The sequence below is a fragment of the Martes martes genome (genome assembly GCF_963455335.1).
Source record: "Martes martes genome assembly, chromosome: 6".
NCBI lineage: Eukaryota > Metazoa > Chordata > Mammalia > Carnivora > Mustelidae > Martes > Martes martes.
In genome coordinates this window covers 69,723,004-69,749,415 of record NC_137893.1, presented here as the reverse complement: position 1 = coordinate 69,749,415, position 26,412 = coordinate 69,723,004, and the positions used below count along the sequence as shown (strand labels likewise).

The window sequence follows — 26,412 nt, the reverse complement described above, 5'->3', positions numbered from 1 at the left end:
GGAGGAGAAGCACAGATATGTGTGTGTGTGTGTGTGTGTGTACACCTGGCAAGTAGGAGTGAGCTGACTGGATCTATCTGCACAGAGTTGGGGGTGGGGGGAGCCTAAATCTTATTAATCCGCAAATTACATCAGATCCAATAAACGTCGTAAGATGATCTGATTCCCAAGTGTGTATCAACATATCCAAAACAACTTATAACATGGACGAGATTGCTACTGCCTGTCCTAAATGATCCTGTGTAGGGATCCTGTATAAATAACCCTGTAGAATTGCTGGGCCACCAACTTGACCGCAGCTCTCTGTTGTAATCTAAGAAGCAATATAGCAGGTTCAAGTGCAATGAGGACATCAAGATACGGAAAGCTACATCAAGGTCAGAAACACGTAAACTCGAAGACAAATAAAAACAGACACAAAGTAAAAAAAGAACTCAAGTAGTCCAAATCTAGAGTTTTTGTACCTGTGGAGACTCATATGTGATGGTTTTGGTCTCAGTTTGGACAATAGGGACTTCCTTGGTGGAGATTTCTGTCCTTTGTGAGGCATCAGAAATTGTTACCATCTCTGTTTTTACCACTGGTGGCTGAGGTGGAAAGGAAGGGAAAAATAAATTCTAGAGATCATGAAGTAAAAGTGCTTAATGGAGCCTTCAAAAACAATTGTAAAAAATATATCCAAACACGCACTCATGCACAAGAGTAAAGATAAATAAAAGACACAAAAGAAAAACACTCTCCTTCAAATATCGTGTGTGTGTGTGTGTGTGTGTGTATGAAGACAAAGCTAACATAATGGTCCCCTAAATTATGGTATACTTTAAATTACCATGTTCCCAATTACATGTCAAAAATGGGGCGCACAGTGACATAAAAGCTTTAGCTTTGGGGCAAGTTATAACAAAATGGAAAAGAAAACAAAATGGAATGAACTATGTGAAGTGACCGGTCTCAATTTTTGCTGCAGTTTGGTTCGCCACGTGGTTTGTGTGAAGGCTCATTGTCTTCAATTGGTACATCAGCTAGGAAGACCAAGCTTTCCCCAAAAAAGACTCTTCTGCCCTACCGACAAAGAGAGTCTACTTTAAGAATATCTTCAAGTATGATTTTTTTCAGTTATACTTGTCTAAAACTTGCAGGGCTTCTTCTGTGTTCCATAAGTTAAAATATTACATCCAGAGTTATTCCACCAACACTGCATTAAGGCTTTGAACAATGCAAACATTAGAGAGCAGGGTCATGGCCTGTTGGCATTGTAGTCTGCTGAGTATGTAGGTTTAATACAACACCAGACCATACTACTACCAAAATACTACAGCACTTTGAGAGAAAATTCCCAAATGTAATTATTTAAAGAGGAAAAACCATATGTTAAAAGCAGAAAATAATAGTTCAGAGCATTCAAAGACTCTTGAAATACCTTCTCTGAAGTGAAACAGGAAGTTTAAAATATAGTAAAAGTTCATTTCATTACTTCAAGCGAAAGTCACTTCAAGATTTTCCAGCCCATCAAAGAGCAACTATTAGGGTAATGCTTACATTGTGGGCATTTACTTTAGAATCAGGAAAGTCTCACTGAGGTAAACCCTCTCACAGCATAACTCTGACTCCCAATTCAGAGATACCCGCACCTCATGGCCAAGACTTAATTTACCAGGAGCGTGAAGAGTTCTCTTTCTTAGGGAGAAAAAGTTAAAGACTCCCATCCAATATAGATAATCCAGGAAACAGATGATCAACTTGCAAATCATCTAGAACTGATGGAGGACGGAATGAGAAAAGTATCCTCCTATCAAACAGGCTAGCCTCTGGCTGCTCACAAGCAAAGAAAATGCCCTTAACCAATCCATATGCTCTCTGTAATCTAAAAACAGCAATCACAGTGCTATTCGAGAAGTAGGTTCTCATCACGGCCGGACACTGGACTCCGAGCACCACGGTAACTAGAACCAGCTGCCATTTCTGAACATGTAAAGCTGGAGGGAGAATCAGCCAAAAAGTCAAACCCAATCATGAAAAGAGAGAGCCACACGCACACACTCACACTGACCATTTGCCAACAATACAGATACAATTTTCTCATTAAACCAACGAAAAAGGCATTTAGCACAAGGAAGCAGTGCAACTAAAGACAACAGTTGAAAACATCCAAAACATGCAAAGAAAAATTGAAGTGTGAAACGAGAAGGGAAAAAATGGTGTGGCTGCTGAAGGCCAGTTTACTCTGTCAGGCGGATCCAGGTGCAGGAAAGAAGCCAGAAACCGTGAACGGGGCTGGCAGAAAATCTACAGAGCAGTGCTTTTTCCCCTTCCTCCCAGGAGAGAAAAAGACCAGAATCTCGTAGAAAAAGCTGGAGGAGGATCGCGAGGACAGGAGAAGGAAGGCAGGTGTTCTCCACCTGAGAAACAGCTCTAGAGTTTAGCTCCCGCTCGGGTCTCCCATTTACCTCTGAACAACAAATAATTTGTGGCAAAACATCAATGTCAACATGAGACACCTCTCCGTTAACTTTATGTTGCTCGTCCTCTGTTTCTTCGCGCATGTCTTGCTTAAGGGCGCCTTCGTTTACACTCTTCTCTGCAGATATCTTTGGGGCAACTACATTTTCCTGGGTCACTGTTTCTACTGTGCTTACACTGGCACCTGCTTGTCTGACTGGGCTGGCTTCTGGTACCGCTTCCTCCCTCTCTACTACCTTGGCTGCTCGGCCGGCTTCTTCCTCCACCTCTTCTTCCTCCTCCTCCTCCTCCTGTTCTTCCCTTATGGTGCCCTCGGTCACACGGTGGTGGGGCCGGTACTCGCCCACGTCTTCGTCCTCGCTCTCACTGCTGCTGCTGCTCTCAGAAGACAGGGAGGTGGAGTCTTTCTGGGTCAGGGGCTCCACCTTACGCATCTCCCCAGGACCACTCCCAGGTGATAGCTCTTTACCGTTCATTTCTTCTGTGATTACTCTTTCGTCTTTCCCAACCTCTGCCTGCTTCTTCTCCTCCACTACATTCAGAGTCTCATGTGAACTCTGCACAAAAAAAAATGGATGAGGGAAAACAAAAATAGATGAATAAATTTAAAAAAATCAAGAACAAAAACAAAAAATGACGGAAACCAAAGTTAACCAATGAAGGTGGTTCATGTCATGGAGAAAAACAAAGATGACTGTGATGGCTGACTGAAAGGGAAGCGGGGAGAATGTGAGGGGATCAGAAACGTCAGGTGATGGTGTGAACATGGAAAAGGGGAGAACCTCAACAGCATCACAGGCTCCACTGCAAGGCCCTTCTGACTCGGGAGCGCGTTTCTGCGGAACAAAAAGCAACCGAGGACACAAATCAATAAAGTTTTACACCTCAACACCCACCAGAATAAACATCTGACACTGCAAAGACAGAACAACAAGAATCGACATCTACAAAAATCTTTGCTCAAGGTCACATGGAGGACAATCCAGACAAAAATGCAGAGAGCTTACGAAAGGAAACAAAAACACAGAATAGCCAACGTCCTCCCAAAGACACAGAATGCTTTTATTGTGATTATACCTAGCCGCTCTCCTTATTTAGTTGAAAGGGTAGGAATAAATTGAATTATACCAAAGCTTACTGATTAAAGTCGAAATTGCAAAATTTTAAAACCTATTCAATAAACAGTTTTGATTTTAATCAGACTATAAAATCTGGCCTGAAGCCCTGATTTCTAAGTGAATATAGCATTAATGAGACGGCACCTTTATTTTCTGCCGGCTCATTTAAAAAACAGCTGTAAATGGCAAAATTATGCTTGGTCTCGGATAGCTATTAACACAAAAATGTTGTTTCAGAAATGGTTATTAACATCCCAGGCTATATTATAGATTGGCAAAAGGGATATTTTAACATTAGGGTGGATGTCAATAATGGCTCCAAGTGCCTTCTTCTACAATTTAGCTCCTCCAACTAGCATCTTTGGAAACTGAAATCAAGTTTATTATCCGAGATGTTTATTTCTGCCTCCCTCCTCCCCGTACACATCTACTTCTTGGGAGTAAATTTACTCTAAGTAGTACCATACCTAAATGTTTAGTGAATTCCTGTTGACCAAATACATTAGTAATATAAGTTATTATGTTTTGCTATTGATAACCAGTGTAGAAACTTTCTTGCAAAGGAGTTTTTAAAGTTTATCATTTTCTTTAAACTTATTTTGAAAGGAGGGGAGGGACTATACACTACATAGACTATAAGCCTGACCAACTTTTTAACATTCGGGTGACATTAGAGCCTGTGATCTCCCTAGAAAATAACTCCTAGTGCAAGTAGCCCTACTTCTTCAGGAAGGTATCTCCATGCCGAATGGAGTGGGGGCAATGCTCTTCTGAACCCTGTGGGCAGAAATGAAGCCTGCAACAGAGCTGCCGAGACTGCACAGACTGGAGCTGGGTCCTGGATCAGACAGCAGCGTCCCGTTTATTGGCACCAGTGCCGTGGGCAACCGTGAGCAAAAGGCCCTCAAAGGGCACAATTCTGACAGCACCTGTCAACATGTACTCACTCTCTCTGATCTGTGCTGTCATTCTTAGGTACATGGTAAGGCCATGTTCTCACGGCTCAAATTAGTACCACGTACATGGGTACGAGAGAGATCCTTCCAGTTTTTACTGAAAACCCAGAGGTTTCCGATATTACACTGAAAAACTCTTGAGACTATTTTGGTGAGTAACTTTTAACTATAAACTTCTTTATAAATAAAAATATCCAATGGTCAGAACATTTCTAAAGCAGATATCCCATCATTATTATTCCAGGTCAGTAAATTATTATTACGTTACCCCAAATGGCCAGATGGGCTCTGCCCAAGTTCAGGGAATCCCTAAGGGTCATTCCAAGGAATGAAAATAATTATTTCATTGGGCATGGCAGGCACTTCGTATTTTTATACATGAGCAAAATTTAAAAATAAGCAGCCATCAAGAGATGCCCGAAAGAAGTTTAGGTTTTAAAAACTTTTCTGCCAAACATAGTTTGTTTCCCTTAGAGAGAGGCCTTCCTTTCCCACAACAACTCAAGACTCTGGGCCTTACTGCTTTAGATGATTCTCTGAATTTAGGCAGATTTTGTGGGTGGGAAGGGGACCAAAAGCAGCAGGAGAAACATCCAATCTCTAGTGTTCCCTCATGTCCAAATTCAGTCATTATTTCTTGAATGTTTCTCCCAGGAAGAGTTAATTTTAACTAATGAAAGCACTGGAAAGAGGGGTTCCTAAATATTCAAAAAAAAAAATCATATGTGGCTTTTGAAAACGGGAAACAAAGTAAAATGCACCTCAGGCAACTGTGAGAAGGGCGAGGAAGAAAGCTTTTCGGGTGCATTACAGTTCACAACAGTGCCCTCTGCTGTCCAGGTGGTGGCTGAGGTGAAGGTGGCTCTCAAGCTATCAGAAAAGCCCTTTCCACTAAACAAAATGGACGTTATCTCCTCTTCTAGGCTCTAGAGAAGTCAGAAAAGGAAGAGGAAAGAATTAACAATGAGTCAGAACAGACAGCAGTGACCTATTGAAAGAAAGGAAAGGTTACACAAGAAAGAATCACAGAACAGTGTAAACAGAGAAAGGCAAGGAGTTGGAAAGATTCTATCAAGCGTCTGAGGTGTTTCCCTAAACCCCAGTTTTCCACTCTGCCTGAGAATCTGATAGCTCGCTCTAACCTCCTCCGGGAGCCAGCTAAAGAAAATGCCTTAGTTTATCACTGAAGCTTTATTTACAAACTGAGCACAACCAATCCTCCCACACATCGAACACTATTTCACATATTCCTGAAGGAGCTACTCGGCTTCAGCCTCTTTCTGCACAGATTGGTCTCGTCAGGGGCCCCTACTCACACTAATTCCTGTGTCAAAGCTCAAGGGACCCCCACCCTGCCTCCAATGCCCTTCCCGAGGCACCCTGGGCCTTGCCAATGCTGTCACCTTTCTGAGGTCCACTTAATAGTCCATATTTTATATACGGGCCTCCCTATCTACTCCAGCTCCTTCAGCCTCCTCCCTTCTCCATACCACTTGACGGTCTGTACAACGAGTGCTCTGACAGCAACCACAGACATTCCCTCAGACTTGCTAAATGTGCCATGGAATGAAGAAACAGCGCTTTTCTTTGTTCAATAAGAAACAGTTAAAGAAAAAGTTCTCATTAGGAAGACAAAACTCAGAGATGAAAAACTCAAGTGAGCAATGTGAAAATCATTTGTCCCTGAAAAACCGTGACGGCAAAGTTCATGTTGCCATTTCTGGCCCTGAAATGACAGTCTCTAACCCACCTGAGGGCATGACAGGAAAGCCAGGGACTGTCCCAGGTACCTGTAATGCCAACAGGAAAGTGTTGCCATAAAGCAAATGTCAAAATTGTATAAGAATACTTCCTTAAAAACCCTAGTGTTCGGAGAGCTCAAGGATGAATGAATAAATCAATGGTATTTTCTAAGATGCCCATTGAAATGGGCACTGAGGGGGGTGAGGAGTAGGGACGATGAGATGAAATGGGTGAGGTGCAGAAGCACTTGCAATATTCAGAAGAGAAAAAAGAAATCTGGGTTAATTCAGCTTAATTATGATCTCCATAATTATACCATCCCTTTGGGCTGGGTGGGTGGAAAGAGCATCCTTCCCGGTAAGAGCATGGGGGAGTTCAAGTGCCACATATTTAATTATTCAATAAAACATCTTCCAATGTACCTTGCAACCACAGTCCTATAATCTCTACTAGACTCATGAGAATACAAGTTTGTCATAATTCTTACAGAAGAGGCTATACAATAGTTATTTACTAAATATAAATGTATTACATTAAATGATTTGGTTTCCAAATTTCTCTCAAAATCATATTCACACTGAAGCCATTCTCAAAGTTTGGTATATTTAAACAAAAACTACTACTGTCCTGGGAGCCTGGTTCATTCAGTTGGAGAACCATGGGACTCTTGATTTCGGGGTTGTGAGTTTGAGCCCCGCGTTTGGTGCAGAGATTACTTTAAAAAAAAAAAATAAAGGAAGGAAGAAAGAAAGAAAAGGAATAAGGGGAAGAAAGAAAAGAATGCTTTAATTTTAATCTATAAAACCCATAGAAATTTGGAAACTTTTGTCAGATGAAACTTTCATGCATTTACATTAATTAAGGATTACAATTTAAAGATAATCAAGAAACCCTACAAAATCAGTAGCAAAATGAAGATGGGGCAAAGATAAATTTTAAAGATACTCTGTTAAAAGCCAAACACTCCAGTAGACTTAACTGCTCACACACTTTCAACTAATAGTAGTGAAATGTTATTGGTGGGGAGACAGGGGTTACGACGTAAATGTCCCATAAACGTGGGGTGAATGGGTGAAAGGATGCCTGACTGCAGTTACAGCGATCCATGTACATGCCAAGTTAAGAATATATTTTCCTGCAGATACCGGAGAGGAAAAAAACGAGAAAAAAGCAGCCATTTCAAGTATAGATCATTTAGGAGCATAACAGGAGGTCAATCTCAGATTTAAATTTCGCATAACAGGATCTTAATGTAACTTCTCTGACAATGAGTGAATGAATGATTTCTATTGGATGATTCTAAACCATGACAGCCTGGAAAATGAGAATTTTCAACATCTTCCCCAAAATTCCAAGGTCTCTTATTTCAAAAAGTACAAAGACATCATTTTAAATTGACCAAATGCTGCCATATGACATGCTTCTGGAGGATAAATTTTCAAAACTATGTAATATTTCAAAACTTATGATATTAAAGTCATTTTACACACAGTCTGACAGGCTTTGGATTTCAGGCTAACCTTTAAAGTATATAAATATGCCACTTGGTTTAGCTTTATGACATTATCTTTCTCGTTTGCAGTGTTCTGGAAATACCCCATCTCAGCTACACCTCCAAATCCTTCAGGGCAAGGCTTCGTCTTCCAGTTATCCTGCCTCCTCCCCCACCCCACTGTATATTCTGATGAATGTGACTGTCTACTGATTAAAGGGATACACTTTTTCCTTATCACTGATTTCTGCTCTCATTCACATCCCTCTAGGACCCCTTCCTTGTCCAGCACGAGAGGAATAGCTGTCTGACATGTGGGACTAGGTCATTACCCAGCTTAAAACTCTCCAACGGCTTCCCTTCACTGCCACAATAGAATTCCAAGCTGTTAGTCTGGTTTGGAAGACCCAGAGTGGACCTCTGACCTCTCTGACTTTTCCAACGCCCTTGTCACTTGGACTTTCAGTTCCTTGAACTAGTTCTTGTCTTGGGGCTGTTGCATTTCCTCTTCTTTATACATGGAAGAATCTTCACATGTCTCTCTCTTCCTCTTCATATTAAGGTCTCAACGTCAATGCCATCTGTTTCCTGAGCACAACGGGAAAGCCACCTTCCCCATCCCCCTCTAACAGGACACTGTATTTCATCTTCCTGACGCTTATTCCTTAGTACCCCACATTTTCTATTTACTAATGACCAAGTCTGCTATCTCCCCCACTGCACTCTAAGCACTCTCCTCCCAGCCAATGACAGGCCAGTCAGCTGGCTAAGCAAAATCAGCAGAAGCAGAAGAATAGGGATGGAAGAGCAATGGAAAGCTAACTTCCCTGGTACTATCAGATATTTCATATATGCAGTGAGCATAGAGATCTAAGGGGATGCTGTGGCACACGCCAAAATCCTTTCTCCCGCTAAAAATCTTTAAAACGAAAATCTGTAAGGTTTCCAAATGTAATTAGAAAAATAGTTACCCACACCACACAGCATTTGGGATTTTCACACCACCACAGTCTGCACACGAGCGTTGTACTAATGGTGCATTTTCACATGAGATCATGGTTTCCCGACTGTCAGCCACATACGTCAAAACTCGGGGTCACTTATCACCTACACTGGTTGATAGGTCTGCATTTCAAATTGTGGATTTTCAAATCCAGTCCTCCTGCAATATGGTGTTTCTCACTAATGATCCTACATTTCTACAGAAGGAAATTTAATTTTTAAATGCTCGAAAAATTATTTCAACAAAATTTTGGGTGACTACAGAAGAAAAAAAGGAGTATCTTCTGGCTGTGGACAGAAATAAAAGGAAAAGGGAGAAAAGCAGAGGAGATCCAAGGATGCAAGGTCAACACCTTGTCTGCCTCCTGGACTTTTTCTTCAACTGTCCGTGTGGCTGCCATCTGATGCTTCTCCTTCACGGATAAAATATCCTTGAAAAGGTGGTCTCCTTTTCTCTATTGTTTCAAACAATAGACATAATCAACAAGTAAGACAAGTACATTACATCTATAGCAACACAAACATAAAACAACTGTGTGGGTCAGCAGAACGAACCGGATAAAGCAGGACATAAAGGGAGGACAAGATCTTAACACGTCATGAGACATGGTTTCTCTAGAAAACACAGCCCTCTAAAGCTGACTGCTGACACGGATGCATTAATATCTTCAGAAAATCTGAAAATAAGAACGTAAGCTGTATGCAACTTCGTAAGACCCTGGTGTTTTTGATCTTAATGTTCCCATCCGTTGTTTTCTCAGTTCAGAGATTATTTTTGCTTCTGTTCTTGAAGAGCTATTTCCCTTTCACTGTCACAAACTTACAAATTTAAAGCAACCGACAACTTTGCCTTTTTCAGAAAAAGTGCATAATGGCATGAGACTAACTCAAGTGCACATACATTTGGTAACATTCAAGCCAGGCGAGAGAGATGACGTGCTTTGGGGAAAGAGAGGGCAAAAGGGGAAAGAGGAAATGATTGGGTGACACCTTCAGGCGCTTCTTAAAACAGCATATTTAATAGGATATGATCATTGTCTCAAGTATGATAAATGAGCCCGTGAAAGTTCTTGGTTGATAACAGACTTCGGAGCATCAGAAAAAAAGACATGCAGATGAGAATAAATGGAGAAATAGATTGAGAACATCTTCAAAAGGAAACACTTACATTGGTGGTGGGAAGAAATAAGCCATGGAAAGAAAAAGACTGAGTTTGGAGAGATATTATGGTTGCAAATTGTTTTAAAACAGTAGTAGCCTATACTTCATTACTACAAAGTTTCAGTATTAAACTGCATAACATTCTGCAAATTTTCACCCGGGCTCATTATAGTTTTCAAAGCTAAGTTTAACTCTTTATCCTCACAGCAATTACCTTAAACCATTCTAAATATGATCTATATTCCTATATCCCTTGAATTATTATTTATCAAGTAAACTCTATTATTTCAGTAGTCCATAACTTCAAACCTTATAAAATACAACACGACACCAGTTTCGAAGCCACCCTACACAGCATTTCATCGCTACTCATTTACTTGAGTGAAATAGTGAAATTTTTCTGCAACTTTTGATAATATTTGGAAACCCACACAATTTACCAAGAACTATGTCAATAAGTATTACATTGTTAATATTTAGTATTTAAAAAATTGTTAGCAATTACATTAAAAAGTAGGGAACATTTGTCTAACACTCTCAGAATGAACATCACATATTAGCGACCTGAGTTTTACCAAAGAGCTGGAGTGAGACATACAGCCAACAAACAGCTATTGACATACCCCTTGTGTCTGTAGAGACAGAGGTGTGATACGTCGTTTTTCCCATTCATTAGGGCGCGGCTCAGGTGTGGATTCCATAAAATTGCGCTTGAGTTCACTAATGCTAGCCTGATGTCTCAGTATGTCCTCCTGGGCCTTATCGAGGTCCTAGCAATATGTAACGTAATAAAGGGCAGAAATCCAAAAAAGAAAAAAAAAAAATCCCAGCAGGACAAAAATAAAAAACCAAAAAATAAGACAAAGCAAACTTATGATTTTAAAAAAAAAAAAAAACATAGTAAAGCAAGAAAAATGCCAAGTCTCAAAAGCCATATTATCACCTAAGTAGTTCATCAAAATTTGAAAATAGAGCCAATGCATATTTTTTTAATGATTCCCATTTTAAAAGGTTCTGGTTTCTTCTGTTTAGAATTTTTCTAAAGAGACAATTACTTATATTATTAGAAGGAAGCCGTGGAATCACTAGTACTAGAAATGGCTAATCACTCTCTTTCTAGTAACTGGATTTGAAATGCAGCCTATGACTTCGTTCCTGCAAATTTACCTTTCTCATTAAGGCTATTACTACAGCTGCATTCTGTGAACATAGTAAATGAAGTATAACTAGAGAAAGGTACTCAGAAGCACATTTGGCCTGATGGAAAAGCCAGGCCAAGATCATGAGAGAGAAAGAGAAAGAAAGAGAGAGAGAGGGAGAAAACCAAGGGTTGACTTTTTCCAGGAATTTCCAGCAATGGCTTTTAATCCTTAAGGAATAAAAATACTGGCTTCCAGAGGCTCCTTCTGTTCGGCCTCTCTATGAAAGAGGGAACCTTGTATACTGGTGTCATGTACTTGCCAAGCCCAGCTGTGAGGCCCAGTCACCCCACATACCAAATGGTCCTATACAAGACAAAGATACAAGTAAAACTACCAGGTCAATTTTCACTGGAATGGGCCCTGACAAATGGTATTGGTGGGAATTTTTAGAATGGCCCTGATAAATAGTATTTGTGGGTCTAAAAGGTAATTAATGTTCAGGAAACAATTTTAAATGAATTTTAAATCTTTTCTTACATTTCAAAATCACGGGGCCACCTGTGGATTATAGCTTTCACCCCACTCCCAGAGGAACAGGTCATGCATCTGATAAAATTAGATCTTCCACATTCATGCACAAGCATAGTAGCTCCTCTAGGAGCTTCTAGAGCCATTTGCAAAAATTCATGATAATCTAAAACTCTTTGCATGGCATGGAAAAATGACTGTGGCTTGAGATCAGGCACATTTCTTGCATCTGTTCAAAGCAAGGTTACATATTACACTGTAGAGCATTTTAATAAGCTATGCAAAATACATTTCCAATGGTTATCAAAGCTGCCAAAAGCAACCAGATTAGTCAGATTACTGAGAATTGCGGTACTCCACTGATTATCTCACCATTTTACTACCACCAAAGAAGAAGGGGAAAAACAAAAACAAACAAAAAAAAAACGTTCTTGTTGTAACACAAGAAATGTATTTTTACACACCTGATTGGTTGGGTTTGGTTTTCCTTTCTCTCTTTCTTTTTAATCCAAACAATCCCACGAATCAACATTTTCTCAAAGGTAATTACTTTAAGTGGACCACATTCCTAATGGATTTCACCAACTTTTCCCCCAAAATTGTGAACATGGATCTAGAGCCATTTAATGCTAAACCAACAAATACCTGTTCTGGTGAATATATATTAAGGATGGGATGTTACTTTAGATTCTGCACCACGGAGATGACCCATCAGGAGAGAACAGATCTACCTGCAGGACTTCAAGAGTATTAGATTAAAATTTTACTCAATTTATTGAACAGAACGTTTTTTGTTTTTTGTTTTTTTTTCCCCCAGTTGTCATTTAGAGAACTTCTAGTAGATATATTCCTACCTAAGCCACTTTAAAAGAACAAAGTGGGACAGCTAACATGCGCTCCAAGTTGAACTGTCCCCCATGCAGTTCATGCAGTGTGCTTGAAGGAAGTTGCCAGCCAGCCTGTGCGTGACCTCCCGTCCACAGCAGCCTGGCAGCCATCAGGACAGAGTTGTTTTCTTAAATTATACAAACCTCCAACATTAAATTGCTATGTCTGACATAAATATTATCCCCTTCTACTCTCAGGGAATTTTTCTGTGAAATTAAATCACACACAGGGGGGAAAAGGCAAATAAACATAAGTGTATCAATCAGCAAGCACCAGAAACAACCCCAAGTCAGATAGTCCAAGACATTAAAATATAAGAGGAATAAAACTCTTAAGAACCTAAAAGCCACCACAAGCAAAACTCACATATCAACCCGAAAGTGCACCCCCCACCGGACACGCGTGCGCAAACACAACAAGTATGGCAGGCAGCAGCCACCAGGTATCTAATTGGGGGGCGGGGGCGGTAAATCTCCACCTCCTCCAGCTGTGTCTCCTCTTCTTTCCTCTTCACCTGAAAGTCGTACAGCAAATGGCCAGAAAGAAGGGAAGTAGTGGTAGAAACTCCACCCAGGGATGCAGAGATGTTGTATTTGAACTGAAATGGTGAACTAGGATTACCAACCTTTACTGTTTGGCCCTCAGAAGATGCAGAACATAAAGCCACTTTGGTCTTTTTTCACCTACAGTGTCGAACAAACGGTGGAAGGAATCCTTTGCAAAGGTGAAATGGAGAATGGAAGCTTCACTCTTTCTCAGTCCCTAGTTTATGTGGTGTTTTTTAATGTTTTTATTCATAAATGAAAATAGGAGAGTGTAAAAATGGCATAATTCCATCTGTCCTAATGTGAAAAGCCTAAATCAACTAGGGATGAGGGCAAAATAGAATGATGGAAAGTGAAAACCAAATTTTACCTCAGGGACAAATATTCACCCTCTAGTTCAGTTTTTTAACAAAGATTTCTTTCTTTGGGAGGAAAATTGGTTTTATTTTGCTACTTGCATGCTAAAATCATATTTAAAAGTACTCATATTTTATAGCCACTTTTTCTTCATAAAATTCTTTAAATAAGAGTAATTTTTCATAGTTGGATAATTCTTAGTATCTAATGACCAAAAGAAAAAAAAACCCTGCAAATTTGAAACTAACTCATGGACATGAAAAACACAGCATAGGGAATATAGTCAATAATATTCTAATAACATCATATGGTGACAGACTATAGAATTGCCGAATCATTATGTTATACCTGAAACTAATGTAACACTGTATGGCAATTATGCTTCAATATATTTATTTTAAAAAAAGCATAAATCCTGATAACTACTGACTCAAGGAGAGGAATAACAAGAAAGAAAAATAATGATTCTGAGACGAAAAGACAATAGGGTAAACTTCACATGTTAATTTATAGCAGGATCATGCACATTCCTTTTCTTCTTTACTGGAATGAGAGTGTTAAATGTGAGAGTTCAAAATGCTTTTTCTTTCCTTTAAATCAAGTATTTCTGAGGTGATCAGGAGCTCAGAATATCTTCTTATCAGAATGAAAAGTAAGAGTTATCCAACAACCTATTAAGATCATGTTCCAATTCCTTGGTCAATACTTAATTCTCTAAAATGCCAATCTTTGGCATTCTTCAGGTAACATTTGGGAATAGTGGTTTCTCCCAGTATGCTTAATCATGGCATTGTCTTTACATTTTTCTTTAGGTTTGTTCTTAATGGTGATTTTTCTCTAGGTATGGTTAGTAGCCACAGGCTATGAGACACGAAGTCACCAGACCCCACCTAGCAAAACAAAAACATCCTGCACACATTAGCACCAACCTGGTAGTGCAGAGGTAGCCCTACCTAGGGGCAAAAATTCTCAAACCGGACACCTAATCTTAAATAAAGGGACACTATGTGGCCCAACCGTAGGGCAAATAGTCTAAATTTTCGAAAAGCCGTGTTTCATTTTTCATATGTATTTCTTAAAGAGTAGTATCTTCCTTATAAATACCTGACAGTGACTCTTTCATAAAACTACATGATTTAGAGTTAAAAACAAAAACAAAAAAGCAAAAAAAACAACTACCTGAAATTCATCTGGTTCCCCAATGCTACGGTAACAGGGAGACAAGGAATTTCTGAGATTAGACCCATAAATATCAGGAGTAAAGGTTACAGATGCATCCTCATAAATGCAAGAATGAGCTTGGCTTTCTAACGAGAAATAACGGCACTAAGGAGTTCTACTAATACACATCAATCACGGTTATGTCCACAGAATCTAAGTTCTATATTGAAACAAGTGTCCGTCCTATAGGAACAGCATTGACAGACTTGCTATTTGTCTGGAAAACAGAGACCCAATATGGATTGTTAAGGGCAACAGAGGTTTCCTGTTATTGTTTTATTTCGAAGACCTAGTACGGTCTAGATATTTACAAAATAATCCATAACTTGGTTCTCAACTTCAAATATTTACAAAATAATCCATAACTTGGTTCTCAACTTCAAATGTGTGGACCTGGTCCATGGAAATCAATGAAGGGGAAGTACTTATTTACACTTATTTCTTAGTACTTATTTCTCATGCACTAAAACACCGTGTATGTGAAAATGTGCAGACCATACTATTTGAGGGTAATCAGTGGTGAAATTTATGCACATGTTTACACTCTATTTTAGGAAGCTGGAGTTTTGTTGACCCCACAAATTAAAGCTTATGTAGGAGTCCCAGCAATTGCTTCCTCCTCCTCTGTTTTGTCATTCAAGTCACAGTCATGAGAAACATTGAAGGAAGTGGCTTTAGCCTCCAGATAGCAGAGGGATAGAGCCAGAGGAAGGGAAAAGGTGAGAGAAAAAGGCACTGACTGAGAAGCAGAGAGAAGGAGTCCAAAGATGAGGATGAGGGAAGGAAGGAATGAAGGGGAGGTAATGGGAAGGTAGTGCTGGACATCGTCGGGGAGGAAGGAGACCCAGACCTTGGGGAGGCTGGGGAAAGCAAGATACCCATCGTCATCGAGAAGGGAGGGGAAGCTAGGTGGGAAGCATTTGCAGAAACGGAAGGAAAAGTACCCAAATTCAGAATCCTTGCGGTCAGCCTCTTTTAGAGGCTTCTCATGGGTGGGAGGACAGTCAGGCTGAGGAGAGGCTGCAATGGGACCCAAGACAGAATCAAGGGCAGAGACTTCGCAGTCCCCCAGCTCGGACAGCTCACTGCTGGAAGGGAGCTCTGAGCTGTCTAGTGTGATCTGGTCGGCCTCCCCAAAGGGGTCTTCCTCCGAAATGTCTGAAAGCAAGTCCATCTCAGGGACCGGCAAAAGGTTTGGGGAAAGAGACGAAACACAGCGGATGAGTGGTGAAGGTGGGCACATGGAAACAGGCTACCCTCGGGAGCAAACCCAAGATTGAATGAGAAATCACACAACAGATATGTTCAAAGGAGAAACAAAGGCAAGAGAGAAAGAGAAGAAATGGGCAGTTAGTGAAAACTTGCACTTGCAAATAAGGATTGTTATTAACACAGTGCAGTTAGAACATGAATTACATGATCCTTTTTTAAAGAGAAAAACTGGACTTAATATTTTCTGACGGATTGCAAATAGACCCAATGAAACTCAAACGGCATTCTTACTCATAAACCTGGCTGCTGACAAGTATTCAAAGCATTGCACCCAGTCATTTGCTGAAGATAAGCAGAATTTCCTTTGGAATTTAAAGTAACTTTTAAAAATAACTGCATGTATCAAAGTAACAAGGCAAAATGGTATGGAGACTCTGAAAGGCTGAGCTCCTGTTTCAGATGTAACAACCACTGGGGGCCTTATTAACATAATTATAAAAGACTCTTAACTTTTCAGTAGTTAAAGATATCTTGTTGGTTATTTTTAACTGAATTATTTTCAACCAAATAATTAAGTTTAGTATGAGAGTTACAAATTCTTTAACAAAGGTATTCGGAGGACCTGATGGCTGAGTCCCTGGGGTTCCTGTAAGGCCCCCTATGGTCCCTGAGCCCTCCTCCATGCTGACAGGTTGTCAGGACAGGAATTCTTGAGCCACTGGCCGCTCCTTCATCTAGTGGGTTCTTTATAAATTCATGTTGCAGGTCTTTACATTTTTCAAAAGTTAAAATTTAGAAAACATTATAAATCTATAGCAGGATTTCATTTCCTTCTTGTGTTCACTTCCAATGTTATCTATAAAAAAGTTGCTTTGTGCAGATATAGAAGAGAGATCCAATGAACTCAAAGCCTCTTCAAATCTACCTCCAAGTACTTGCCCAAGGTAAAAAGGTATCATAAAATAATAGTGACAAATTTGAAAACACAGCATGAGTTACTTCTCCATTCACTACAGTGTATGCGCCAAATAAGGAAATAAGCAACACACCATCTTCTCATTCACTGTTCACAAAATAATCACCTTTGGCTTAAGAATTTCTTCTTCTTAACTTAGAAATTAATGAAAAATAACACTTTTCATAAAAACCACCTTTGTTCATTTCAAAAAAAACTCAAGTCAACATAATTAAAATACTTGAGAGACACTATACTTAAAAATTTACTTGTAACAAACAAATATAAATTTCAAGTCACCACAGCTCCTATAGTATAGGGATTTAGCTAAAAAGGATGATTTTGCAGACAGTTAAAAATTTTAGGCTACTAAATTACTTGCTTGCATTAATATAACTTACATTGCAATATTTTGCTTTGAACAATTAGAAAAATGTTTGAGACCCTGTTCAAGCCAGTAGAAGCCTACATACTGAGAACTTCTATCAACAGAGAACATATGCTAATTCTAAATGATACCTGAGTTCTGAAACAACAAATATAACAGCCTCCAGTCGAAGTACACTTAAGATCACATTTTTCTGCTAATTTACCATACCTTTCCTTCAATGAATTGCACATGTGGGGCTTTAGTCGGGCTTCTGAGGTCCCTCCTGCCATCCCCATCTTGTACCACAGCAGTGCTGACAACTCTGGGCCCGTATGCTGAAACCTCCCCAGCAGGTCCAGGAAAATCCTTCATAAGACTTTGATCCACAACACCAACTGGAGCTAGGAAAGAAGGGTCACTTGGGATTACTTCAGGACATTTCAATGGTCAAGCTTACACTGAGAAACAAGCAGCATGCAGACATTTAGCAATAACGTTGCTTGAGCTCTGAAGATACCAACATATCAAACCCATTTTTAAACTTTTACCAAATTCTAATTATAGTCTGAATTTTAACCCATTCAACTACACCAGGCTCTCAAATCCGATTTTTGAAGGATGTAGAGTCTGATCGTTGGCCAGTAGGAGGAGCTCTAAGACCAGCTGAAACAGACATGGCACATAATGTCAGAATCCTAATGTGAGCAATATTTGAATTCTCTAGGGTCTCTTTGATCTTGCCTGAACTTATTTCTGAATCTATTTACCGCAACAAATAATTATATAGGGATTAAAATGACTTGCTTCAGTAAGTTTTTAAGATTTTTCCATAAAGGAACCTTTAATTTGAGTACCTTTCAAAATTATGACAAGACAGGAAAGGTCGGTATCACAGAAATAACTTCTATGTTTAATAGTTTTCATTTTTCTAACCTCCCCGCTGAATGCCTCAACTTGACCTACAGTAAATCTAATACAGAGACACCTTCCTGACCCAGCAAACCTGGCCCTCATGTATTTCCTTCATCTCTCTTGCAGATGAACAGGAACATACATTGGGTTGAAATTTCTGTCATACAGCAGATCAACCTAAGAGGGCATCACATTTCAACAAATCCAACTGAGGAGCAACGACAAAGCCTCTGTCCGTATGTAGCTTCTCCCTCAAGCCCCCAATGACTAAGGTTATTTCACCTGTATAAAAAGTGCTTGACTCACAGGGTGACTAACATTGGTTCTATGTCCCCAGAGAAGTGCAGTAGACACAAAGGCCTCTAGGCCGCAGGCTCCGAGAGGGCAGGGATTGTGTGATCCGCCATATTGAACTAGGGAAGCATCTAATCTCTGTATTACAAGAAAGCTCTCAGCCCACACCCTTCATGTACCCTATCTAAACCTTCCTTCTTCCCCAGCCTTGCCTTTTTCACCAGATACCACACTCATACGTTCACCAGTTACCCAAGCCAGAAACCTTAATGCCTTTGGCCTTCATCCCTCAACACTATCAAATCCAGCTGAATCTAAATGTGGCTAGTTCTTCCTCGGCTATTTTTACCACTCTGGGCCACTTTAAGACTCTGACGGTCCTTAAGTACTCCCACTTCTGAAAGCCCACACCAAAATCACAAAATAAAGTCACATCTTACATGAAGCATAATTATTTTCCAGCATTTTTAACTTTTGAAAAGATTTTAATAACTTTTCCTTGGAAAATCTAGGACTATGAGTAACTCTTTCAATTTATGATTATGATTTTTAAGCACCTCTTGCACATACGCAAATTATTGCAAAGTGGGAAACTCTGACCTACAAATGGTTTAAGCTGTAAGGTAATCAAAATGTTTATGAATATCAAATTTAAAGTTATATAACGAGGTTGACAAAATACTTACTTTGCATGCTTTTAGACACTTATTAATTTCAGTGTGCAGGAGGGTAGGCTATTTGTTTTGTTTTCCTGGGGGGGTTTTTTTGCATTTTGAGACAAAAAACCTTTTCTAGGTCTTAAGCACTTGTTGAACCCAGAGAAGCCTGGAGGCCGCAGGTGCTCAGGTTATGATGCCAAATGGCCAACTGGTTACTCTTGTCCAAGCAAGATCCTCATTCCTCTCACCTGGAGTACTCCAAACCAGTCTGCCTGCTTCCCCTCTTGTCCTGCAATCATTCTCAACATTGCACCAACTGATTTTTTTAAAAAGGTAATACAGTGCACTTACGGGCTGGTGTAAGTGTGCACACATGTGTGTAACACACACACACACCTCAATAGCACTAGAATGAAAACTGTATTCTTCCTCGTGGCCTGCAAGGTCCTGCATGACCTGTCCCCAGCCTACCTCTCCCAATCATTTGCAAAGCTCTAACTAGCCTTCTTTCTGTTCCTGGCCTGCATCAAGCTCTCCCTCATCTTAAAACCTTCAGACCTGCTGCTTCTGCCACCCAGAATGCTTTATCTCCAGCTCTACTCAGGGCTAGCTCCCCCTCATCCCTCAAGTCTCAACCAAAACTGTTCTTCCCCAGATGGGCCTTCCTTCTCCCATGGCCCAATCTCAGGTCCCTGCTTATTATAGTCTCCATTTTCAGGACATCACTGTCTTCTCCAATCTCAGATGCATCTTGGTTGTTCTCTTAAATGACTGACTTGCCTCCTTTGGGTTTGATTTCCCAATCTCAGAATCCCACTGTTCAAAAAAAGCTGTTCTAGACTGATTTTTATTTTAATGCTTCATCTTAGATATCACATTCATTTTTAGATTGCATGCAAGAACTGGGAGATTTATTTTCATTTGCCAAACCTTAAAGTAAGGAGTATTTATGAATCTAAGTTAGTCTGGTGTAACTTAAAAACTAAACAGGGACAAGAAAATATAACCCATGTCAACAACAACAAACAGGAAGGTATATTGCTGGGGAGTGGTGGTGAAAATATAGTTTAGTACCAGGTTACAGCTTCACTTTGCTTTGGGAGGGAAAAAGCCTGGAATCCCTCACCAAATAGTTCACTGGCTGTCTGGTCATGTATTGGCACGAAAAGCCTTCTATTTTTCACAAGAACACAATAATCCTTTTGACGACTGACCCATCTGATGAATTACAGTGTCCAAAACACAAAAGGAAAAATAATGGATCACTGTGCCATGTTTGTTGCTTTTACTTGTAAAAATCATTGTTTTCAGATACAGACCTACTATAATCCTCTGCACTCACCACTTGTACAAGATGGTGGGTTTCCTTGAGCCATGTTTATCTATGTCAAAACACAGCAGTTAATTGCTCTTTCTAAACTCTAGAATTTACGATATAAGAGTTGTAATGCCTCAGAGTTTAAAACAAAGGCTGAAACAGGCAATATTCCAGCAGCAGGAATGACTTCTCTCGGGGCATTAACCAACACTGACAGCAGTTACGCAGCACTTATATAAATTCTCTGTGGTAAGGGGCAAGGCTTGTGAAATAGTTCCATGAGCAGGCACATTTTTCACATTTACTTGAAAAAAGTGCTCAGTTGTTGATGAGCTAAAAGATACACTGACAGCTATTGCACATTAAAAATTCACTAAATTTAAATTACCACATTTGGAAATGTGGACATTTACTTGAACCACAATTTATGAACCCCTTGCACTACCTGTCATCTTAAAAGTATATGGAAGATTCTCCAGAGTCAAGATTTAATCACGATATATACAAAAATGCCCATCAACAAATCCCTGGACAGATCTCTGTGTGTCTGCCTTCCCGGATCTCTTTTCCAAGTTTATTCCACGAAAAATAGATCAAGGCTGAGGAGTGTCAATCCTTCATCAATGAGAGTGCATTTTAAAAATCAGGCCTATAAACAGAGAACTGATGGTTGCCAGAGAGAAATGGGGCAGGGGAGGGGCAAAATAGGTGAAGGGCAATGGAGATACAGGCTTCCAGTTACAGAATGAAGAAGTCGTGGTGATGAGAAATACAGAAGAGAAAACACAGTCAATGATAGTGTAATAGTATTGTATGGTGATGGATGGTGGCTTCACTTGTGGCAAACACAGCATTACACAGAAGTTGAATCACTATGTTACACACCTGAAGCTGATGTAACATTGTTACATCAACTATACTCAAAAACTCAAATTATACACACACGTGTGCGCACGTGCACAGTTTTATCTACTAGCATATCTGTTTTAGCCACTTAAAACAGAAGTTGTTCTAGTTCACATTTTGGAAAAATGTCAGTAAAAGCAGCAACCAAGAAAGGTCTTAGGTGATCAACAGCAGTGAAACAAATTTTTAAATTTAATATTACTATTTTTATGTATGTTTTGAGATTAATCAACCAAAAAATGTTGGAAAACTACTTCTAAGAGAAAGTCATTCACATCAATTAATTTCTTCCAGGCACAAAGTAAAATGAAGTCTCTTATAAAGCATTCTAACATAAAATTAACTATAGTTCCTTTACAGAAGACCTGCTATTAAGCCAAAATTAGAATAATAAGATACATACATGAAGGAAAGGAATATCAATTTATTTCCATATGTAAAATATATAAAACTATAAATATGTAGCTAATTAGAATTCTAATAAAATATAGAAATTTATACAAATCTCCCTTCCCGCCACCCCAGCCTTGGCTGAAGAACTAGTGATTACACTGTATTTCCCTTCCTTTTGTTAAAGCACTACATTTCAACTAGTCTTTGAAAGATGCAGGTGGTTTCTGATATGCTAGAAAGTTTGGTAAGCTTCAGTAAGGGTTTTTAAACTCATAAAATTAGAATATTTTAAATTCCTTTGAATAAAAGTTCTTATGTTATCATACCAAAATCTGTGGAATTCAACTTTTGCTGTTAATTAACAAGCTTAAGAAATTAAAACACACAAAATACATCACAATTAAGTCAGATCAGTAACTATATATTTGTCCAACATCTCATCCACAAGAATTCTCAATATTTGCATACACCGCAAAAATTTAGGTTCAGAATGACAGCTGAAAACACTATAAAACTTTTCTTGTGAGTATAAGAAATACCATTTTATTTACTCAGAATAAACAGCTATCTCTCTAGGAGGTTTCTGAGGACCTCATTAACTACATCACCACTTTCTGACCCCACTGGATTAGAGAAAGATTAAAGGAATCCAAACTATCATAAATGTGTTTACCTCCATCTAGACTCCTGGAGACACGTTTGCTAGAGGTACGCTCAAAGTGTGGCGCTGGCCTATCAATGAGGGTGCTTGCCTGACGGGTCTGGGCTTGGGTACGGCCGCTGTAACGGAATTTGGACCCCAAGTTCAGGAACTTGGCCTTTGGTGGCTGCTCTGGAGACACAAGCCTGTAGAGAGAAACAAAGAACCGAAATAGGGGCCTTTATGAATTTTGTTTTTTAAAAAAAGTTGAAACTTTATATTTTAATATCCCATTTTACTAAGATTACTCAACTTAAAGAGCAAAAGGCTGCCTAAAGTTTCTAATGAAAAAGAACATTATTTATAAATCCTCCTACATACAGAGCTTTAGGATAGCGATAAGATGACTAAATACACAGTCATGTATTCATGAATAGTATGTTTCCCACAACCTGAGCAAAAGAGCAGCTGTTCTCAGTGTATATCAAAGGCTATTTATTTGTATTAGCTTAAATCATTTATATAAACACATATGTCTGAATTCTTGCTTCTAGCTATAAGTGCCAAGTGGCAATCCATTACCATTAGTAATTCTCAATATTTATGTCTATTTCTCCTGGGAAAGAACATCCAATCCAACTCAGGAATCCATTCCATCAAGCGATGCTTTCCCATGAAGAACACAGCACACAGCAGATCTGCAGAGATGACTAACATCGTTTCTTGCCAGCACAATTCCGCTGCTTACACCCTGGGCTCATAATAAATGAAGGCAAACTTTCTTGATGTCAAATACTTTCAGACTTATGCAAAAGTATGTTTTTAGTAAATAAAGTCAATCTTGTCTGGCATAAAATTGGAATTGTCTCGCTTCCATTGTCTAATCACCCGTTGGCAAAACATCTTAACAAACAAAGATAATCTTGGAGCTCTTACAACATTTATTAAACAAGATGGCTTCAGTTGACAATTCCAGAACATGAGCTCCATCAAAATTTTTTCTTTCATTCCCCAAGGAGTGATTTTTTTCCTTTTTTTTTTTAAAAAAAGATTTTATTTATTCACTTATTTGTCAGAGAGAGAGAGAGAGAGAGAGAGAACACAAGCAGGAGAGCTGCAGGCAGAGAGAGAGGAGGAAGCAGGCTCCCTGCTGAGCAAGGAGCCCGATGGGGGGCTCAATCCCAGGACCCTGGGCTCACGACCTGAGCCGAAGGCAGATGCTTAACCGACGGAGCCACTCAGGCGTCCCTCCAGGAAGGGATTTCTTAAAGAGTTCATTACAATTTCAAGTATTTTTCAACCTTCAGCTTGTTTTTTGGTTTTTGTTTTTTTTTTTAAGAAATCTTCTGCTTAAAGGCAACAACAACAGATTCCAGTCAAGGTAAAGGCACAGAAAGATTAAATTTCTCAGCATCCTGATCATAAATAAGAGAGGCAGGGTGAGAAATGTGGTCATTTATCATTCTCTCTCTCTCTTTCTCTCTCTCATTGACTATGACAGGGTTTCCCTACCAGTTAAGGAGGATCTAAGAATGCTCTGTAAGAAAGCTATCATCTATAGAAAAGAAACGGTCACTGGCAGGCTCATCACTGCAATGATAAATAAGTATTCATTCTCGGGGCACCTGGGTGGCTCAGTCAAGAGCCCAACTTCTTGACTTCAGCTCAGGTCGTGATCTCACGGTTGTGAGGTCGAGGCCCACGTCAGGCTCTGGTGCTGAGCATGGAGTCTGCTTAAGATTCTCTCTCTCTCTCTCCCTCTCCCGCTGCCCTTCCCATCTCTCTCTCTCTCATCCTGCCCCTCAAAAAAAAGGGGAAGAAATATTCATTCATGAAAAACAAGTTAGCGAAATCACATGTATATTTATCATCTATTCATGAAGTACACTCTATAGTCAATGGAAGATCAACCAGAGGAAAAAAGAAGAATTTCTAAAGAATACCTTAAAGGGAAAATATGCATTGATGACCCTAAAAGAAACCACCCCATCCCCCAAAATTATTAAACTAAAGACAACAAGTGTTGGCAAGCAGGTGGAGAAATTGGGACTCCAGCGCACCATTGGTGGCAATGCACAATGATGTAAACGTTATGGAAAACAGTACGGAGCTTCCTCAAAACATTCAACATAGAATTACCATATGATCCAACAATCCCACTTCTAGATATTTATCAAAGGAACAAATAAACAAAAAAACACCTGAAATTGGGATCCTGAAAAGAAATCAGAAGCACTCCTATGTTCATTACAGCACTACTGGCAATAGCGAAGATGTGGAAACAACATAAATGTTCACCAAGAAATGAATGGATAAAGATGTGGTCTATGTGCAGAGCGGAGTGATACTCGGCCTTACGAGAAAAAGAATTCTGCAATCCACAACGACATGGATGGATCTGGAGGACACGGTGCTGCATGAAACGAGCCGGACACAGAAAGGCATGGACTACATGATTTCACTTATATGAGGAAGCCGGAACAAACTCATAGATTCCAGACTGGAATGGTGGTTACCAGGGACTGGCAGGAGAGGGAAATGGGGAGTTGTTAGTCACCGGGCATAAAGCTTCACTGAGGATGAAGCTAGAGCATTCTAGAGACCAGCTGCACAACACGTGGCCAGTCCACAACTATCATATGCATGATGTATATGCAGCTACAGTCAACAATGTATCATACGCGTGAGATATATAAGGACAAGTCTCATGTTATCTGAACCAATAAAGTGTAACTATTCAAAAACAAAACAAAAGACAGGAAGTAAAGAGAAGAGTGAGATTGGGGGTATCTGGCAGCCATCTGTAGGGTCACCTCAGTTGACTGCCTCTCTCAACCAAAGGCCAGGTCTTCCTAGAACGATCAGCTTCATAGGAGGATGTACTGGTAGCTCTCATTTCTAGTTCCAGTAACTGCTCCCCACCCCCAGCAGTGACAACACCCCTTTTAGGCCTACGGGTGTTATCAAATCCGATTCATGAAACCCAACTCAAATTTTTAAAAAAATTTTAAACTAGAAACAGGATACTGACTTGTGGGAATTACGAGAAATCTTAAAGAATATCTAGGTAAAGGCATAGATCTTTTTAAAGATTTAACTTTCTCCTCTTCTTTTACAAAATTAATTGAACTCACAAAGAGAGAAACCTGAGAAACTGCAATCTTCACAAAACAATTTCAAACAAAATTAAGAAAATCTCCATTAGTGTTTTCTGATTTTCTGGTTATTAGTTTATCTTACATAACTTCACACAGATCTGTGCTAGCTCCCATATACAGCAGGTGCTCCATAAATACAGGCTGAAGGGCACTTGAATTTAAGTAGCCAGAAAATCCAAAGACACGTCTACCTATCCATTTTCCAGAATTCTCATTCTCACTATTACATAGTCATAGAATTGAAGAACAGCTTTTGAGTTGTCTTACGCCAGGATTTTAGAGAAGGGAAGTTGGGCTATAAGTGCTAGAACTTCTAACACAGTGAGAACTACTGCTGAATATTTCAGTCTTAATTTAATAAAACAATCCCAATGCTACAAAAAGCCCTTGTAAAATGAGGTTGTTGGTTTTATATTTTCCTCCAGTTATGAAAGTGGACTCTCATTTATATAGACTGGGATATGTAACGAGTTAAATATCTAAGTCCAGGTGAGGAGAGTTCTACACAATCATATTTCTTTAGTCTAATTTGCTTTTTTATTTTTAAAGATTTTATTTATTTCCTTGACAGAGAGAGACACAGCAAGAGAGGGAAAACAAGCAGTGGGGGATGGGAGAGGGAGAAGCAGGCTTCCCTCTGAGCAGGGAGCCCGATATTGGGCTTGATCCCAGAACTCTGGGATCATGACCTGAGCGGAAGGCAGACGCTTAACGACTGAGCCAACCGGGTGCCCCTAGTCTAATTTGTTTTTAAGGTAACAGACGGTTGGTTGCCATTTAAATATGTATCAGATCGGGACGCCTGGGTGGCTCAGTTGGTTAAGCAGCTGCCTTCGGCTCAGGTCATGGTCCCGGCGTCCTGGGATCGAGTCCCACATCGGGCTCCTTGCTCCGCAGGGAGCCTGCTTCTCCCTCTGTCACTCTGTCTGCCTGTGCTCGCTCTCTCTCTCTCTGACAAATAAATAAATAAATAAAATCTTTA

General features: G+C 39.7%; 1 protein-coding gene across 2 annotated transcripts in view; it reads right to left on the bottom strand.

The window, feature by feature from the left end:
- The window catches only part of EPB41L2 (erythrocyte membrane protein band 4.1 like 2), a 216,598-nt gene that overhangs the window by 24,416 nt on the left and 165,770 nt on the right, over positions 1 to 26,412 (bottom strand). Inside the window, exons 11-18 of one of the 2 annotated variants that reach the window (XM_080806711.1) lie at positions 22,306 to 22,478; positions 17,379 to 17,551; positions 12,634 to 12,696; positions 10,556 to 10,702; positions 9,125 to 9,226; positions 3,243 to 3,296; positions 2,448 to 3,017; positions 465 to 587 (exon numbers count right to left, since the gene is read on the bottom strand). In XM_080806711.1, coding sequence (XP_080662837.1) covers positions 465 to 587; positions 2,448 to 3,017; positions 3,243 to 3,296; positions 9,125 to 9,226; positions 10,556 to 10,702; positions 12,634 to 12,696; positions 17,379 to 17,551; positions 22,306 to 22,478 — 1,405 coding nt within the window. The remainder of the gene's footprint in view (positions 1 to 464; positions 588 to 2,447; positions 3,018 to 3,242; positions 3,297 to 9,124; positions 9,227 to 10,555; positions 10,703 to 12,633; positions 12,697 to 17,378; positions 17,552 to 22,305; positions 22,479 to 26,412) is intronic. The other variant, XM_080806712.1, reaches the window with a different exon arrangement.